This window comes from Panthera uncia (genome assembly GCF_023721935.1).
Source record: "Panthera uncia isolate 11264 chromosome C1 unlocalized genomic scaffold, Puncia_PCG_1.0 HiC_scaffold_4, whole genome shotgun sequence".
NCBI classification, from domain to species: domain Eukaryota; kingdom Metazoa; phylum Chordata; class Mammalia; order Carnivora; family Felidae; genus Panthera; species Panthera uncia.
The window spans coordinates 76,231,400-76,248,414 of NW_026057585.1; the positions used below are offsets into that span (position 1 = coordinate 76,231,400).

Sequence of the window (17,015 nt, forward strand, 5' to 3'; positions counted from 1 at the left end):
GACGCGGGGCTCGAACTCACGGACCGCGAGATCGTGACCTGGCTGAAGTCGGACGCTCAACCGACTGCGCCACCCAGGCGCCCCAATATTTAGACTTTCATGGGGTGCCTTGGTGACTCAGTCAGTTGAGTGTTGACTTTAGCTCAATTTGTGATCTCTCAGTTTGTGGATTTGAGCCCCAAGTTTGTGCTGTCAGCACAGAGCCCGCTTCAGAGCCTCTGTTCCCCCCTCTCTCTGTGCCCCTCCCTCGCTCGTGTTGTCTCTCCCAAAAATAAACATTAAAAACATATATTTATTTATTTAGACTTTCATTTAATCACATTGGGAACACTTGCCTTCAGCTACTGTTATCCACAAGTCCAGGTTCCCTTTTAGGTCTAAGAATGCAACATTTTCAGAGATGTAGGGTTTCCAAAAAATCAGTATCTGGTAAGGTTCTGGGGCAGAGAACCTAGGTGCCCCTGGAGGGGAAGGCCGGGGTGGGGTGGTGTCACTGCTCTGCAGACTTCTCGCTAGTCTTGATTTCAGACCCCCTCAGTGGTAGCTGTCCTGCCCATCCCCCATTTTGTGATTCTTTGGCAATATTTTTTCTGGGTTGTAAATTTTCCTAACTTTGTCACTTAGCTTTCATCTTTGTAGTGAGCCAGGTTGGGTACTACTTAGCTGGTAGTGATTTATTAACATTGTAGGTTTTTATTTATTTACTTATTTTTTTTTATTTTTTTAACGTTTATTCATTTTTGAGAGATAGAGACAGAACATGAGTGGGGAAGGGGCAGAGAGAGGGAGACAGAATCTGAAGCAGGCTCCAGGCTCGGAGCTGTCAGCACAGAGCCTGATGCGGGGCTTGAACTCCCGAACTGCGAGATCACGACCTGAGCCGAAGTCGGACGCTCAACTGACTGAGCCACCCGGGTGCCCCTGTAGGTTTGTTTTTATTGTCTCATCTCCAGCTCATTCTTTTGTTTTATATGCCTGGTTCTGTACGTTCGTATATGTGCTCATTCCCACTGCTGTCATCCTAGTGGAGGTTGTGGCAGGAGCGAGGCCAGTGTGGACGTTGGGTCCGCCATCTTGAATTAGAAGTCCTCAACTAGCCTTAGGCAGTTGTTGAGTTCTGTCTCCTTGAGACTTTCACCCAGTGGTCTAACTTCTGAGGTTGGTTTTGTTTTTTTTTTTTAACTTCTGTCATTTATTTTTGGCAATGCCGATGCAAAATGTGCAGAGCAGAGGAGGGGTGGGTCATGGGATTGCCAGTTGGTGCCATCTGCCGAGGTTCTCTTCCCTTAAGACATTTTATCCGTGGATGATGTTCTAAATTGATGACTAACAAGTTCTTTCTTCCTTTGCTTCTCGACCTACATACTTTTAACCTTAAAACATTCAAGAACAATTGCACATGGACAACTTGAGGAAATGAGTCATGTCTGATTTATTAATAAGTGTATGTGTGCAGCCCACTCAGGCGATGTAGGTGGCGTGTGCCTAGGTTTTAGATCAAGTTCTAGTAACGCTTCTGCCTTATTTTCTTTATATTAGCAAAGTAACACAACCTGTTTTTCTCAAGGGATGTTCATGACCGTGTGTGTGTGTGTGTGTGTGTGTGTGGTGTGTATTCTCTTTTTGAACAGTTGCACACTGACAAGAAGCAGATCAGTGTCGGGTTCATTGGCTACCCAAATGTTGGCAAGAGCTCCGTGATAAACACATTGCGCTCCAAGAAAGTCTGCAGTGTGGCCCCCATTGCAGGCGAAACAAAGGTACGTCCAGCTTTAAGTGCCTTATTTACTTCTCCATATTGTATTTCCCTAGAGGGTGATTGTTTAGAGCATGGAGATTTCTACCTACTTCTCTTGAGTGAAGGCTACCATTGGGAGTTTGGTCTCCATATAATAGTTTGGAGTGTTACCAGAGTTGTCTCTGCCCATTTTGGTAAGACTGAGAGTAGTTTCTGGTTCATATGGCACTGTGTGCCTTTGGCACGATGTGGGAAGTGCCGTTCACATTTAAGTCTCCTTTAAATGTTCACTCCAGCCTTTTTCTTTGATAAACAAAACTAACCCAAGAATATTTGGTGCAAGCGTTATGAAAGAAAACTCAGATGTTATGGTAGATTCTGGCAGTTTGGGGGACATACCCTGAGATGCAGAGTGAGGAGCAACGTGGTTCTCCCGAAAGGAGGAGGGGTCGGACAGTATTAGACTCCCAAGAGTACCTTGAAAAACCAGAGAAGGTTTACTGGATTATTATCACGCGATACCACACGGAGCTCCTGCCTCTGCCTTCATTTTAGACTCTTGGCTGGTGGAGGCTGTAGTCTGTACTTAGAGGAAGCACCTTGTGCGTGGCCCAAGTAGAGGAGACGCTTTATTGCTTCATCACTCAGCAGGTTGCTTCTCTTTGAGCCCTGACCCCACCCCTTTCTAGCTTGGTGAGCATCAGAGATTTGTGAAATCGGGCTCTTAAGTTTTGACCCAGGGAAGTCTCTGGCTTTTTACTGACTTCAGGTCTGGCAGTATATCACCTTGATGCGTCGGATATTCCTTATCGACTGTCCGGGTGTGGTTTATCCCTCCGAAGACTCAGAGACAGACATTGTGCTAAAAGGAGTGGTGAGTATTTTGGTCCTGACGGGCTCTTTGTTTGCCTTTTGGGGGAAGCATTCTGTGGGGAACACTGGATACCTTCGCGTTTCACTCGTTTGGAAGGCGGTTTGGGGTCAGCCTGTCTGACCAAACTTGAGGAACGTGATGCTCTGCAGGGCGGCCTCTCCATTCCGCTAAAGCCTGTTTGAGGAGTCAGTGGAGCCACGGGCATATCTGGTCAATGTCATCCCACAAAAGAGTTTGTAGTTTACACACAGGATCCAAAGGGAAGCAGGGCCTGTTTATGTTTAGTGATAATTCATCTTCGAGGGTTTATGGGTTGAGTCATTTTGGAACTCGGGCAGGCATTTCCTCACTTGTTTCTGAATATGACCAAAAACTTTAAATGGTTCCACTTGACCTTAACCAGTGCTGCTGGCTATACGTCCTGCGCGCATTCCTCCCCTCTTTGCTTAAACTATCGAATTCTCTTTGTGTCCTGGGATTGGCAGGCTTTTAACCATTTCTGTACGCGACTAGCATGAAACAGTCCAACTTTGAGCTGCTTGCGGAAGGAACCACACAGTTAGTTTGTGGTGAGCTGGGATTACAGCTGAGTGCCGGGCTCCCTGGCTGGACGCTGTGTGGTGGTGTTCCTTTCCCCTGACCACGTCTGGCCACCTCGGAGACCGGCCCCTGCCAGGCTCCCCTTGCATCGTGGTGTTGAAATCTATTTTCAGATACTGTTACAGATGTGAACTTCACTGCTTCCATATAAAGCTCATAAGCCAGAAATTTCCTCTGAACGTCTAGGTTCAAGTTGAAAAAATTAAGACTCCCGAAGACCACATTGGTGCTGTACTTGAACGGGCAAAGCCAGAATATATCAGCAAGACATACAAGATTGATTCTTGGGAGAATGCTGAGGACTTTCTCGAGAAGCTAGCTTTCCGGACTGGGAAGTTACTGAAGGTGAGCGAGGGTTTGTGAGACTTGAGACCAGGGCAGGTCACACGGCAGACATGTGTATGTGGCGAGGACCTTTTTTGTGGGTATGTGTGGTGGGAGCGGTCCGAAACTTGGCAGGCCGGTGGTGACGAGCACCTGGGGCGGCTGATGTGCCCCCACACCAGCAGGTGCTTTGGCCTGTGAATTTAATGGGGAGTCTTTCTGTGGCATTTCAGGGTGGAGAGCCAGACTTGCAGACTGTGGGTAAGATGGTTCTCAATGACTGGCAGAGGGGCCGGATTCCTTTCTTTGTCAAGCCGCCCAACGCAGAGCCCCCTGAAGCCTCCCAGGTAAGAACGGGGCAGACCTGCCTTTTGGAGAGGACGCTTCCTGCCCTAGGCATGGTGCCTTGATTGCCTCCCTTTGTGGAGCGCCTTTTTCCTGTGTGGTCTGTCCGTGCCAGTGTCTCCCCTTCCATAGAGCCGTGGCTATGACCTTGTGGGGGGTGGCGGTGGGGGTGGGGGTGGCATTTGGAGACCAGGAAGCAGATGTGTGGTGGAAGTCCGAGGTTAAAATACCAGCCTTTGGGGCCTCGAACAAAGAGGGCTGTAACTATAAGTGCTTTTCCAATACTGGGTCTGTCCTTATGCTTGAGGAACAGGAACATTTCCAAGATTGACTCAACATTTGTGAGGCCCAACAATATGCCAGGCCCAGGGAATATAGGAATAAATAACTTTTTTGTCCTCAAGAAGCTGGTAATTAGGGGGAAAAGGAGAGTGGTACAGTTTATAGTCCGGGAAGGAAGTCTTAGATTTGGGGCCTCTGGGCTGAATTGAGAAGCTTCCTTCCTGTTGGATTTCCCTCCCCCTGGCAGTGGACCACCACAAGGCTCCAACCGTGGCCCTTTGCTTTTCTGTTTCTAGGCTCTTTTTCAGAGCTCTGCCAAGTCTTTTGAAGAGGGGGCTTTAAGTTTCACTTCCATGCTGATCTTTCGGGTTTGTGTAGCTTTGGTTCATTCCCTCTTACCTGAAATCCGTTCCGCGTTTCAGTTATTAGCTAGAAACTTCCAGTTGAATACTTTCTCCAGCATTTCAGCATCACCATACCTGAAACTGGTGTTAACTTTCTTCCTCTCCCCCTAAAGCCACCAAACAGCCAAAAATACCCAGTTCCTGGTTCACTCATTGATTGGTTCATTCAGCAAAAGCGTCCTGAGGATCTCCCGTGTGCTGGGCACTCTGCTGGGCACTGGCGGTATTGCAGTGAAACTAGAGGAGTCCCTGCCTATCGCACTTCTGTGTATACGGATGCCGGCAGAGGAGCTTGTGGTTTTTTCTGATACCAGGTGCATTTCGTTTGTCCGCACCAATTCTGCAGTGCTCTGACACCCGCTGGGTGTCCAGTAATTCAGTTCTGGCACTATCTCCGAGAGTTAGCACAGGCCCACAGGTCTAGGGTCCGGCCCCACAGGATGGTCCCCGCTTCAGAGGCCAGCTGCGGATGGGCTTCCCCAGCCACCCACACTTCTGTCCAGCCAGCTACAAATTCAGGGGTTCTCAGGTTTGGTAATGTGCTGAAACAACTCACAGAACTCAGAAAAGGGTTTGCTTACGATAGCCAATTTATTGTAGAGGACACAGCTCAGGAACAGGCAAATGGAGATGTATAGGGCCAGGAGTGGGGTTGTGGGTGGCCTGGAGTTCCCGTGGCCTTTCTGGGCATGGTGCCCTCCCAGCATATCAATCCATTCAGCCCAGAAGCTCCCCAGACCCCATCCTTCAGGGTGTTTTGTGGAGGTTCTATTACGTAGGTCTGATTTTTTTTTTTTCTTTTAAATGTTTTATTTTTGAGACAGAGCATGAGCAGGAGAGGGGCAGAGAGAGAGGGAGACACAGTATCCGAAGCAGGCTCCAGGCTCCGAGCTCTCAGCACAGAGCCCGACGTGGGGCTCGAACTCACAAGCCGTGAGATCATGACCTGAGCCGAAGTCGGACGCTCAACCGACCGAACCACCCTGGCACCCCTACGTAGGCCTGATTAACTAAAGTATTGGCCATCAGTGATCAAACTCCATCTCTAGTCCTTTCATCAAGTGCTTGGTCCGTCTGGTGACCAGCCCCCATTCTGAAGCAAGGCCCCACCATGAGCATCTCATCAGATAAACTCTGGGGTGGTGGAGAGGGACTCGTTATGAATAACAAAAGACACCCTTCTGTACCCAGGAGATGCAGAGGGTTTTACAGTTCTGGTGCGAAGACCAAACATACGTTATGCTACAGGGACGGATAGTAAAGAGATAAATCCATTCCGTCGGGAGGTACTGGTGACTGTGAGGAGGACAGGACCAGGGAAGTGGGTTTGGGAGATGGGAGAGTGTTCTTGTACGTGGGGTGGCTGGGGGTGGCCTCTGAGGAAGTGGCCTTTTGGTGGAGCCCTTAACGGTAGGAGGCAGGAGCCTTGCGGGTATCTTGAGGGGAGAGGGGTGCGGGCAGAGGCTGCCCCCCACCCGGAGCACCTGAGTGGGAGCAAGTGTGCTGCGGTCGCGGAGTGGAGAGGTCGTGGGGCTGGACCCGGACCCGGACCCACGTGGGCGAGGGCAGGGCGACGTGGTGGGAAGCTGCTGGACGGTCGTGAGTTCGCCAGCTGCTGGACGTGAGGGAGGAAGACGTCGGCAGGGTCTGCTCTGACCCTGTGTGCACACGGTGGGGCGATCTTGGACTCTTAGTGTCTGGTCGTTGAGAGTGTCAGATCATTAGTTCCCCCAGTCTGCAATTTTCTTCTTTTATTCTTCTTGGTAGTGGCTGACACTCCTTCAGAACGCAAACACTATACCCTTAGCTGAGGAAAAAGGTATAAAAACGTACCTGCGAATTTTGTATGCAACTTCCTGAATTTTCTGAATTCCTGACTTATTTAGCGCTTTGTGTAGCCACCCTTGCCTTCGGAAAAATCACTAAAGTTCCAGGAGTCTCCGTTGCAAGGTTAAAACGATACTACAAGCACGTAGCGCCGGGATAAAGCCTGGCACGAGCTTCTCCTTCACCTTTAATTACCTCAGACAGGCGTGTCCCCCGGCTCAGCCCCTCCTGGTCACACCTTTCCTCCCGGGGCCTGTCCCTGCACCCCGAGCAGCGCTCTGCTTTCGCTCTCGGGCGGTTGTGCGCCCCCCTCTTGTGCGTGCTTACCTCAGCACCCCCGTCCCTTGCCCTCCTCAGGTGGGGCGGAGGGAGTCGCACACTGTGGGGAATGGCTGATAGTGTGACTGGTTAAACACCCACAGTTGGCTCTTCCTTGGGCCCCGCAGCCGAGTCCCTCTGATCCTTTAGTGCCGGCTTCTGGGCTTGACGCACCGTGGCTCCCGGGGGATGAACGACACGACTCCAGTGTGGGGTTTTCAGTACTTTCCTTAGTCCCGGGGAGAGGACTCCCTCGTTTGAGAGCCAGGTGTGAGGCCAGAAACGGTTTGCATTTTCTGATCCCGTCTCTCTCCCCCACCTGCACCCCGTTGTTTGGCCTCAACAGCTCCCATCCTCCTCGTCGTTGGAAGTCCCCACAGAAACAAGCCAGAAGAACCCAGAAGAGGAAATCACGGCAGCTGTAGGCGAAGCATCGGAGCCCGTCACTGAGAAGGAAAAAGAGAACAGTCGCTGTGACGCTGACTCGGAAATGCAGCAGATCTTGGCACGAGTTCGGCAGAACTTTGGCAAAATCAATGTCATGCCTCAGTTTTCGGGGGATGACCTGGTCCCTTTGGAGATGTCGGATATTGACGAAGAGCTTGAGAGCTTTTCCGAAGGGGAGGAGGAGGCACAGGAGCTACCAGGAGACGAAGAGGAGGAGTCTTGCCCGGAGTCCCAGGAAGAACACACGGAGAATGACACCAAGGCGGTTATTAAAGCTCTGGATGAGAAGATCGCTAAATATCAGAGATTTTTAAACAAAGCCAAAGCTAAGAAGTTTTCAGCAGTCAGGTAGCAGCCTCATCTCACCAATGGCGGTTTGCTCGTTCTTTTCTCAAACACTTGCCAGGCGTACTGGAGCCACGGCTCTATGGGGCGTGAAAGGGAGTTATTGCCATTTTTAAAAAGTGATCTGCAGGTTTTTAAGGTGCAGCTCCGTGAAGTGTGTGAGAAGCTTTAGTTCAGTCTTTGGCAGAGGCCCAGCGGCTTTGGGCGGGCTGGGGGTGGCAACCGTGCGCAGAAGGTGGTCCGCAAGGTGGTCACAGCCCCCCGGGTGGGCACGTGATTTGGGCAGTCGAGGGGGCTGGCGGGCAGCTTTGTTACCTGGCTTTTCTGTTTCAGAATATCCAAGGGACTAAGTGAGAAGGTTTTTGCAAAATCTGAAGAGCAAGGAGCAGCTGAAGAAGTGGAAGATACAGGTAAAATAGTTCAACCACTGGCATGCGATTTGCGTCTTCAGAACTACGGGGAATCGAACTTTAATCTCTCTGTCCTCTCTCGTGCCGTCATCCACACAGATATTTATCGTAACTGGCACCATGTACTGTTTATGATACAGGTTGGATTATTCACTTTTTATTCTGCACATTTCTTGGGATTAATTTAGGAAGCTTCCTGTAAGAAGAGTACTTTAGTAACGTAGTCTAGGGGTGGGTCAGCAGATTTTCTGGGGGGAAGGGGGGTGGATCAGGTATTTATTCTTTACTCCGTTGGGAGTCAGAGCTTCTTACATCAGGAGTGCGTTTCTATGACATAAATGCCCATCCTGCCATGGCCCACCAGGACCCTCCTAGCCTGGCACCCTCCCGGCCTCACCCCACTTTGTTCTTTTTGTGTTTTTTTCCAGAATAGTTTTTTTTTTTCTTTCTTTTTTTTTTTTAATATTTATTTATTTTTGAGAGAGACAGAGACAGAATGCGAGTGGGTTAGGGGCAGAGAGAGAGAGAGGGAGAGATACAGAATCCAAAGCAGGCTCCAGGCTCTGAGCCATCAGCACAGAGCCCGATGCGGGGCTCGAACTCATGGGCCGTGAGATCATGACCTGAGCCGAAGTCGGATGCTCAACTGACTGAACCACCCAGGCGCCCTGTCTCACCCCGCTTTGTGCTGTGCCCACCCACGCTCCATGCACACTGGTCTTCCAGCACGTCAAGCTCATTCCCACCCTAGGATTCACAGACACATTTTGAATAGAGAATTCCTGTCTGTTTTCTTTGTGCTCATGTATTGTTTCCAGTACCTACCAAAAAGGGAAGGAAGCGGAAGGCACAGAGGGAAGAGGACCGTTCAAATAAAACTCGCAGGATGCTTACATCTAAGGAAGTACGTGGTTTTGGTCTTGGTTTTGGTCTTAAACTTCACCCAGGTCTAGAAAGTAGAGAGGAGAAATCCATTTCCTAAGAGACGACGCTCTCTAAAAGTGATGGTCTGGAGCTGAATTCTAGGAACCCCAGTCCTAAGTGACCTAGTTGAGGTTAGACAGGATCAAGAGTTGGCCCACTGGATGAAGGTCCTTGAGTTCATGTCTTACGCTTTAGGAGTTCTCATCGCTGCCCTCAAACATGTAGACTGTCCTCTAGAAAGTCCTCTGGTTTTATGTGGCCCCTTGGTTTTCTGTGGTGAGCAGAGCCGTTCAGGCCGACAGATCCCTGCCCTCTGTGAAGTTCAGTGTAGTAACTGGCTCTTCAGAGCTGGAGTGGGCCTTCTTGGGAAGGGAAGAGCTTGTTCCTGGAAGTGTTTACCCTTAGACCAGAGGGCCACTGGTCGGGAGCTCAGTAGGAAAGATTCCAGCATGGGCGACCCGACGACAGTCTGTAGAACTGTCGCGGGTTGCAGTGGGAGGGCACACTTGGGTCTGGGAGGGGAGCCCTCCCTTGTGAGCGCTGTTTCCACTGGTTGGGAGAGCAGCATAGGAATGGGGCACAGAGGAACAGAGGGGCCTGTTCTGTGACTTCCGCGATTGATCAGTTTGTCTTCTTTGCCATTTTTTTTTACAGCGGAGGCGAGCAGCGCGGCAGCAGCAACCCAGGAAAGTCGGCGTCCGCTACTATGAGACACACAACGTGAAAAACAGGAACAGGAACAAAAAGAAGACCAATGACTCAGAGGGACAGAAACACAGACACAAAAAATTCAAACATAAGCAGTAACATTTTAAAAGTTTATTAAATTATACAGAAATAGGCAATTAGAAACTGTGTTCATTTTCTTCATGCCCGGTTGGCATTTCTAAGGCCATGATGCTTTTGTTCTGAGGTTTGACAGTTGAAACCATTCACCAGTGCTGGTGAAAACAGTCTGTCCACCCCCAGGGCTTTCCGTGATGGGGTCCACTGGCACTTCTTGGTTCCTCCAGAGCGTAGCCATGTCCTGCGCGTCTGACGGAAACAGATGAGGTCTACAGAATGGAGAGCGGCATTTCTCTTACACTGGCAATTAGCAGTTTGAAACAGAGGCGTAAAAACGAGAAAGTCTCAAGGATGTAATGTACACGGCCTAAGCTTTAAAATACGAAGAAGTGACAGCATCTTCAGTTGTCTGTAGCTGTGTCTGTTAGCTGGCCACATGACGTAGGTGCTTGACGTCCAAGGAGTCCTGGAACCAGCACACCTCAGCAGAGTTCTGTCTCGCGACGGTGACAGCCCAGCCAGGCTCTTATGGTGGGGTCTTAGAGTCCCCTCAGGGCACCTGGAGGAGGGTGAAAGCTGTGACTTCAGATCTGAGATTAGAGCTGCGTGGGGCATGTTTGGGAACACAGCTCTTCCGGTAGGAATGAGATTCTTCCAGGGAGCCTTGGAGCCTTCACTGGGATGATGTCGGGTCAAAGCTCCACTAAGGAGAGTCCTTCTTGGCTCCTTGGGAATGCAGTTTGAGGCATTCCAACCGAGTGGACACGTCAGTGCCTCCTTAGGTGTGTTCCTTGTGAAATTTAAGTGAATGATGGAGTCGTCTTGCTGCACTGGCCCACCCGGATTGCCCTAAATTAAAGCTTTGTTTCGCTAACTTCCTCTTCTGGGTTTACGGGCCTCCAAACTTTGGATTTAACTTACAAGAAATACTAAAGTGCAGTCTACACGCCATAGCCTGACCATTAATAATTAGAGCTGTATGTGAGGTCTGGGTACCTCTCCAGTTGTTAAACCCCAGCCAGTTAGGGGTGTAGGGTCAGGGGTTGGTTTTCTGCAGAATAAGATGAACAAATCGGCGGGCAGGGGCCGAGGTGCAGGCAGCTCACCGGGGACCCTGTGACTTGTATTTCTTCCCAGCAAACATTTACTTTCTCAGGGCGGGTTTGACTCCGCCTTTGGCGCCTCCTCAACTGGGCAAACTGGGGAAGTGGGCGTGGCGGGCTAGGTGGGCAGGGATAAAACAACATCATATAAACCCAAATCTCCAAAACGAGCCACTAGAACTGCACTGGGGTAGGGATGGTGAAAGACTCCAAGTAAGGGAAAGACAGGCCCCAGAAGCCCAAGTTCGGGTCTAAGATGAATCGTGGACCAGGACCAGGGCAGGGAGGCAGCTTCATTTGGCTAGAAATAAGTGCCAGCGTGGAGCAGTGGCGGGAGGGCCGTTGCCTCGCCTGCGAGGGACGGGGCAGAAAGCCTGACTGCTCGGGTTGGCGAATCCCAAGGTTGGCCACATACAGAGACTGTGCCACCTTCCGCTGCCCGGCCGAGAGCCTGGCTGCCAGACCTGGGTGTTCATGACACTGGGGCCATGTGTGACTTCTGACAAACGTGTGGGTGGTGATCAGGGGAGGGTATGGCTTGTTCACTCAGGAGACTAGCTTTTTTTTTTATTACAACGGGCTTACGATGGGGTAGCAGTGCTTGCTGAGGCCCATGTGGAAATTATCACTTCTTTGGTGCAATAATGCCTTCCAGTTGGGCCTGAAAAACAAAAGCAAACTCCGTTAATTATTTGAAGTTTGCAGCCTAACAAATAGCTGAGAGGTGATAAAAGGCTCTGGGAAGAAGAATCCGACGCGGCCCCTCCAAGTGTTTTTCCCTTCATTCCCAATTCCATGTTTTCTAGATTAGCTGGTGTCTGGCTTGGCACACGGTCTTGCTACATTAGGAGAAACCGGAGCTGTCCTGGTTTCCATACAATAATGGCTCAGTGTAGAACATAAAGCATTGAAAAGGAAATTAAATAAAAGTTGTTGAAATAGTGGTTTCTCGTGGCTCAGATTTCAGGCCTGAGATGCTAAGTTAAACATTTGGCTCTCAGTTTTGGGATCCTGGGAGCTCTTGTGCTGGGACAAGAGGTTTGGGAAACAGCAATTTTTCAGCCACCGAGACAACTTGACACCCAATTAGAGAGAATTGCTACCAGTAAGTAGGGAGCTGTCCATCTTGTATGTAAAGCTCAAGGCGCTTGGGAGTTATATACTCTGCTCCTCCAGCAGCCGGTAACATAATTTACTATCATGGTGTGTGGACAGATCTTTAAGTAGGTCTATCCTGGGGACTGCAAACACTGCTTTATTTGCAGTGCAGCTTGGAGCCAATAAAAATAACTCACTTCTAAAGAGTCCTTCACCCAGGGGATGACAAGGTTGCTTGTAAATGTTAGAAAGATGCCAAGATATTCTGCTCTGCTCTGCTCTGGCTGCGGGTACTGTAGGGGGAACTGAAGAACTGGGGCTGGTGATCAAGGAACGTGGCAGATAAGGCACGTGGCTTCAGAGGCTGCTAAGTCAACAGATTCGTGGCCGGCTGTGAAGTGTCTAGCTTTTCTTGGTGAAACTCAGCAACGAGAGAATCTGTCATCCTGCACTAGCGGTTAATACAAGCCCTCTTTATCTCAAATGCCTGTCCTTGGTGTAGCCCTAAGAGGCCTGCCAATCGCAAGAATGTAAGCTTTCCATGAGACTAGGGAGGGGAGGGAGATCCACCCAGGGGCCCCTGCGGCCAGGGCCGTGGGAGACGGCCACTCAACAACAGGTCCCCTATCTAGAACAGTGGTGCGCAAACTTAGGCAAGCACCAGAATCACCTGCAGACCTGGCTAGGTTGTTGGGCCCGAACCCCCAAGTTTCTCGTTCAGTAGATCCGGAAGGGGCCCAATAATTGGTATTTCTCCAAGTTGCCGGGTGATGCTGCCGCTGCTCTGGGGGCACAGCCTTTGAGAACCTTTAGATCCCACGGAGAGCCCGGAGTTTGGGAGGCCTGGCCCCCATCTCAGCTCAGCTGGATAAAAGTAAACCACCGGCAAAGGGGCTTGGAGGAAAAATACCTACAGTTGAGTTCCTCTGACCACACACCCGGGCAGGGTTTCTGACTTCAAATGGTTCTTCTCCTTCCCTGCCGGCCCCAAATGCTGTGCCTCAGAGGGGGCTGCAGGTGGGACGGCACCCCCACAAAAGCCTGCTGAAGACATCCCGCCCACTCTAGGAAGGCTCCAGAATGCCAGCCGTAAAAGGAGAGAAGTTCCACTCTGCCATATCCACCTCTCCTGGACGCTGGGCAACTTTTCCAAGGGCAACAAAACCATCCACTTGGAGGGGCTGAGGAGCCAGGCTGAGGGGTCGTGGAAATTCAGAGCCCCCCTCCAGAGACAGAAGGGTGGAGAATCTGTGTAATGACTCCTCACCCTGCATCCCCCCGCGCCCCCCCCCCCCCCGGCTTCCTTTAGTCCTTGGCAGTACATGTGGACAAGTATTCGGAGTCCCCTGCAGGAAACGGAGCCGTGGGGCCAGGGTGGGGGGTGGGGGGTGGGGGGGTAGGGGGAGTTTGGGGGAGGGGGCGGGCAGGAGCCCCTCCACCCGGGCCTGCACGGGGCTCACCTTCAGCTGCTGATTCGTCCGCTTGAGGAACTGAATCTCCTCGTTGTGCTTCTTCTCCTCCACCTGTCTCCTCTCGCTCTCCCGCTTCTCGGTGGCCTCGCATTTGGCCTTCTGCTCGTTCACTTGCCTCTCCAGATCTTTCTTTTCCGTTTCCAATTCTGCAATCTGAGGACAGAACCTCCCGTCATCCTGGGACGTTGCCAAGAGGATGGGGCGGTGTGAGTGCCTGGGCCTCAGAGGGGACCTGGGACACAGCTGTCCAACCTGAGACGTGGCCCGGGTCTGTACTGCCACCCAGTGGGAGGTCAGTGACTGGCACGGCACAGCCAAGAGGAGCCAGCTCTGCCAGGACCAGGCTGAACCCCGGGGGGCGGGGGGGTGTTCTCTGAGGGGATGGCACCCTCGGTCGTCAGAATGTCGTCTGGAACGACAAGCATGTGACCCTGAGGTTGACAGAAGAGTCACAGAGGGCTGAAGCTCCAGGGTCAACCCCACTCACTTTCCTCTCCATGTCTGACTTCCCCTGTTCGGCCTGTAGCGCCTTCCTCATGCCAAAGGCCACGCTGCTCTCGTACAAGGTCTGGTAGGCGGCGATGGTCATGCGGATCTCGTCCCGGACTCGTAGCAACAGCAGTCCTCTCTCCGCACAGTTGATGGTCACCTCCCGGATCAGCTCATCTTCCAAAGCACACACACACCGAGGTCAGGAGGGCAGGCAGGAGGAAGTGCACCACGTCTCCGGCTAACCACCCACCCTCCTGGGGAGGGTGCTAGCGTGTGTCCTCCTCACCTGGAGACAGAGGCCCCAGGAGCCCTGCCATACAGCCACTGCTCTGAACTTGGCACTTGGGGGCCCGGGACAGAGGGAGACGGGCGCCCCCAGGTTTGTTTGTGGCCGTGAGGCCCCTCTCTTCCACCCTCAGGCAAAACCTCCAGGGTACTAGTCATGGAAATTGGACTTTTCAGTTTGAAGGTGATGACTGCTTTATTTTTATTTTTTTTAATGTTTATTTTGGGAGGGGGACAGAGAGAGGCAGAGAGGATCCCACACTGACCGTGCGGAGCCTGCCATGGGGCTTGATCCCACGACCTGTGAGATCATGACCTCATGAGTTGGACCTCAAGACTCGACACTCAAATGACTGAATCACCCAGGCGCCCCGTGACGTCTGCTTTCAAGCAGCAGGGAAATCCTGTGTGCCCTCTAGCTGGACGGGCTTGGGGCTGGAAACAGTAGGATTTAGAGCCTGCCCACCCATCTCTTCCATAAATGCCGACCTGGAGAGCAGACCCTAATCATACTCACACTGAAGGGAGCCTGCCAGCCCCTGCAGCTGCCTCAGGGTTTGGAGGCAGTCTGAACGTCAGAGTTCACAGGGGCCAGTGAGTTTGGTTGGGGGACAGCCATTTGACACGATCACTTAAATCGTTCGTGACTGTCAGTTAACAGTAAGTTACCCTGAAATATTTCCCCGGCCCAAGGGCTGGAATATTGGTCGATGGATATGAATCTAGCACGTTAGTTGTTCCGATTTTAAAAAATCAGCATATGCTTATTATAAAAATCTTTGACAAGAAAAAGACTCAGAACGGAAGTTCTCATCTTACCTCCGAACATTTGCCGAGAGGTTAGGAACCGGGTTGTCAGGTCGGCGGGCAAAGAGCGGGAAGGAGGCGCGTTTGGCAGTTCCTGGGTGTGGGGCAGGTAGGGGGACACAAGACGACTCCGGGATGGGGTGGGCTTGCAGCTCAGGGACGCTCAGGGCTGGGGATTGTGCTCGAAGGGAAGGGGAGGGGGCGGCAGATGTGCGTCGGATCCCCCCCACCCCGGCCTCCACCGCGCACGCCGCGCCACTCACCGAAGCACTGCGAGTACAGCTCCCTGCGCACGGGGCAGATGCCCGTCTCCCTGGCCTGTCGCTGCTGCAGCTTCCGGTCCAGCTGCTCCTGCAGGTGCACTACATCCATCCTGGTGCTGGGAGCGCTGGACACCTGCTGGATCCATAGCTGCGTGTCTTCCACCCACTCCCTGTGGCACAGACACGGCGAGGCTGAGCAGGCCCATCGACCACAGGGTCTTCGGGACACGAGCAGAGGTGGCCCTTTGAGCTCTCTGGCTGAGCGGGAGCGAGGGGGCAGCTCGGTCCCCAGCCCGCCGCAACCCTCTACCCCCCTCTCTTCCTTGAGGAGCGTATGGCTCCAGAGCCACACCCACTAAGCCACCTCCACGGGGCCCCTACTGTGGGCCAACTCTACCTTCCTACGTCTCCCCGTGAAAACATCACCTGTGTTCCAGATCTTAATCTAGCGGGTTGAGAACAGATTCATGGGCATTGTTGCTTGGTTGGAACAGAAGGCCCAGTGAGAATTCCCCCCCTGACTTGTGGGGTGGGAGGCACAGGGCACCATGAACCTTGCCAGCCATGAACCACTGCCAGATGTGTGCAGTGGGGAGGTGTGTGCCTGAAGGTGTGCCTATGTGGCCCCTGCCCCCAGCCCCCACTATAGTAGACCTCGTGTCAGAGGCATGGCCAGGTTCCAGAACCACGAGGAGGGAGCCTGAGGGTAGAATCACTGTGGGGGGAGGATTTCCATTTACTTATTTATTTAAAAAATGTTTTTAAATGTTTATTTTTGAGAGAGAGAGAGAGAGTGCACGGGGGAGGGGCAGAGAGAGAGGGAGACACAGAATCCGAAGCAGGCTCCAGGCTCTAAGCTGGCGGCACAGAGCCCGATGTGGGGCTCGAACTCATGAACTGTGAGACCATGACCCGGGCCGAAGTCGGACACTTAACCGACTGAGCCACCCAGGCACCCCGAGGATTTCCATTTTATTGATGGGAAAGAACCACCTGAAAAATCACCCCTCCCTTCTTTGACTTCCATCTCAGACGAGACTGCAGTCTCTCTTTACATCACAACCTTCAAAACCGAACTGTCAACTGATTCCATAAGAATCATCAACAAAGCATGTCAGATAGTGATCAATGCGGCTGCGGGAGGAAGAAGCAGGTTAAGGGGATGGTGAAGAAGGCAGAAGGTGGTCTTTTACAAGGATCCGCAAGGAAGGCCCCCTTGAGGAAATCACAATTGAGCAAGACCCGAGGAAAGAGACAAAGGGAATGAGGTGGACGTCAGGGGAAGAGTATCCTTAGCAGTAAGAACAGCAACCGTCAAGGCCCTGAGGGACGGTGTTTCAGAAGCAGTGAGCAGACACCCCTATGGCATTCGTACACTGAACAAGGAGAATAACAGGGGACGAGATCATGCCAGGGCTTCCGGGTCATTCTCAAGACTTTGGATTTTAGCCTGAGTCACATCGGAAACCAGTAAAGAGTTCCTGGTAGAAGACTGGCATGATCTGGCTTGTGATTTCGGGGCTGCTCGGAGGATACATCGTAGGGGCAAAGAGCGGAAGCAAGGTTTTCAGACAGGAGGCCACTGTAGGCGACAAACAGTGACTAGGAACAAGATGGTGGAAGCAGAGGCAGTGGGAAGTGGTTGGATTGGGGATGTCCGGTTTTTGTTTTTTGTTTTTTTTTGTTTTTGTTTTTTTGGTTTTTTTTTTGATTCAGAGAGAGACAGAGCATGAACGGGGGAGGGTCAGAGAGAGAGGGAGACACAGACTCTGAAGCAGGCTCCAGGCTCTGAGCTGTCAGCACAGAGCCCGACGTGGGGCTCGAACTCATGGACCGTGAGATCATGACCTGAGCTGAAGTCGGATGCTCAA

The 17,015-nt window shown here is 51.9% G+C and overlaps 2 protein-coding genes across 3 annotated transcripts in view; one reads left to right on the forward strand and one right to left on the reverse strand.

Annotated features, from left to right (window-relative positions):
- Nucleotides 1-9,659, forward strand: part of GNL2 (G protein nucleolar 2) — a 25,620-nt gene extending 15,961 nt beyond the window's left edge. Inside the window, exons 9-16 of the mRNA XM_049617467.1 lie at nucleotides 1,632-1,760; nucleotides 2,508-2,612; nucleotides 3,399-3,557; nucleotides 3,770-3,883; nucleotides 7,059-7,507; nucleotides 7,838-7,914; nucleotides 8,733-8,818; nucleotides 9,493-9,659. Of these exons, the coding sequence (XP_049473424.1) occupies nucleotides 1,632-1,760; nucleotides 2,508-2,612; nucleotides 3,399-3,557; nucleotides 3,770-3,883; nucleotides 7,059-7,507; nucleotides 7,838-7,914; nucleotides 8,733-8,818; nucleotides 9,493-9,645 (1,272 nt within the window). The 3' untranslated portion in view covers nucleotides 9,646-9,659. The remainder of the gene's footprint in view (nucleotides 1-1,631; nucleotides 1,761-2,507; nucleotides 2,613-3,398; nucleotides 3,558-3,769; nucleotides 3,884-7,058; nucleotides 7,508-7,837; nucleotides 7,915-8,732; nucleotides 8,819-9,492) is intronic.
- Nucleotides 9,643-17,015, reverse strand: part of DNALI1 (dynein axonemal light intermediate chain 1) — an 8,890-nt gene continuing 1,517 nt past the window's right edge. The window contains exons 3-7 of one of the 2 annotated variants that reach the window (XM_049617473.1): nucleotides 15,145-15,314; nucleotides 13,785-13,963; nucleotides 13,286-13,450; nucleotides 11,313-11,388; nucleotides 9,643-10,414 (exon numbers count right to left, since the gene is read on the reverse strand). In XM_049617473.1, the coding sequence (XP_049473430.1) occupies nucleotides 11,353-11,388; nucleotides 13,286-13,450; nucleotides 13,785-13,963; nucleotides 15,145-15,314 (550 nt within the window). In that variant the 3' untranslated portion in view covers nucleotides 9,643-10,414; nucleotides 11,313-11,352. Of the gene's footprint in view, nucleotides 10,415-11,273; nucleotides 11,389-13,285; nucleotides 13,451-13,784; nucleotides 13,964-15,144; nucleotides 15,315-17,015 lie in introns of those variants that run through there. The other variant, XM_049617472.1, reaches the window with a different exon arrangement.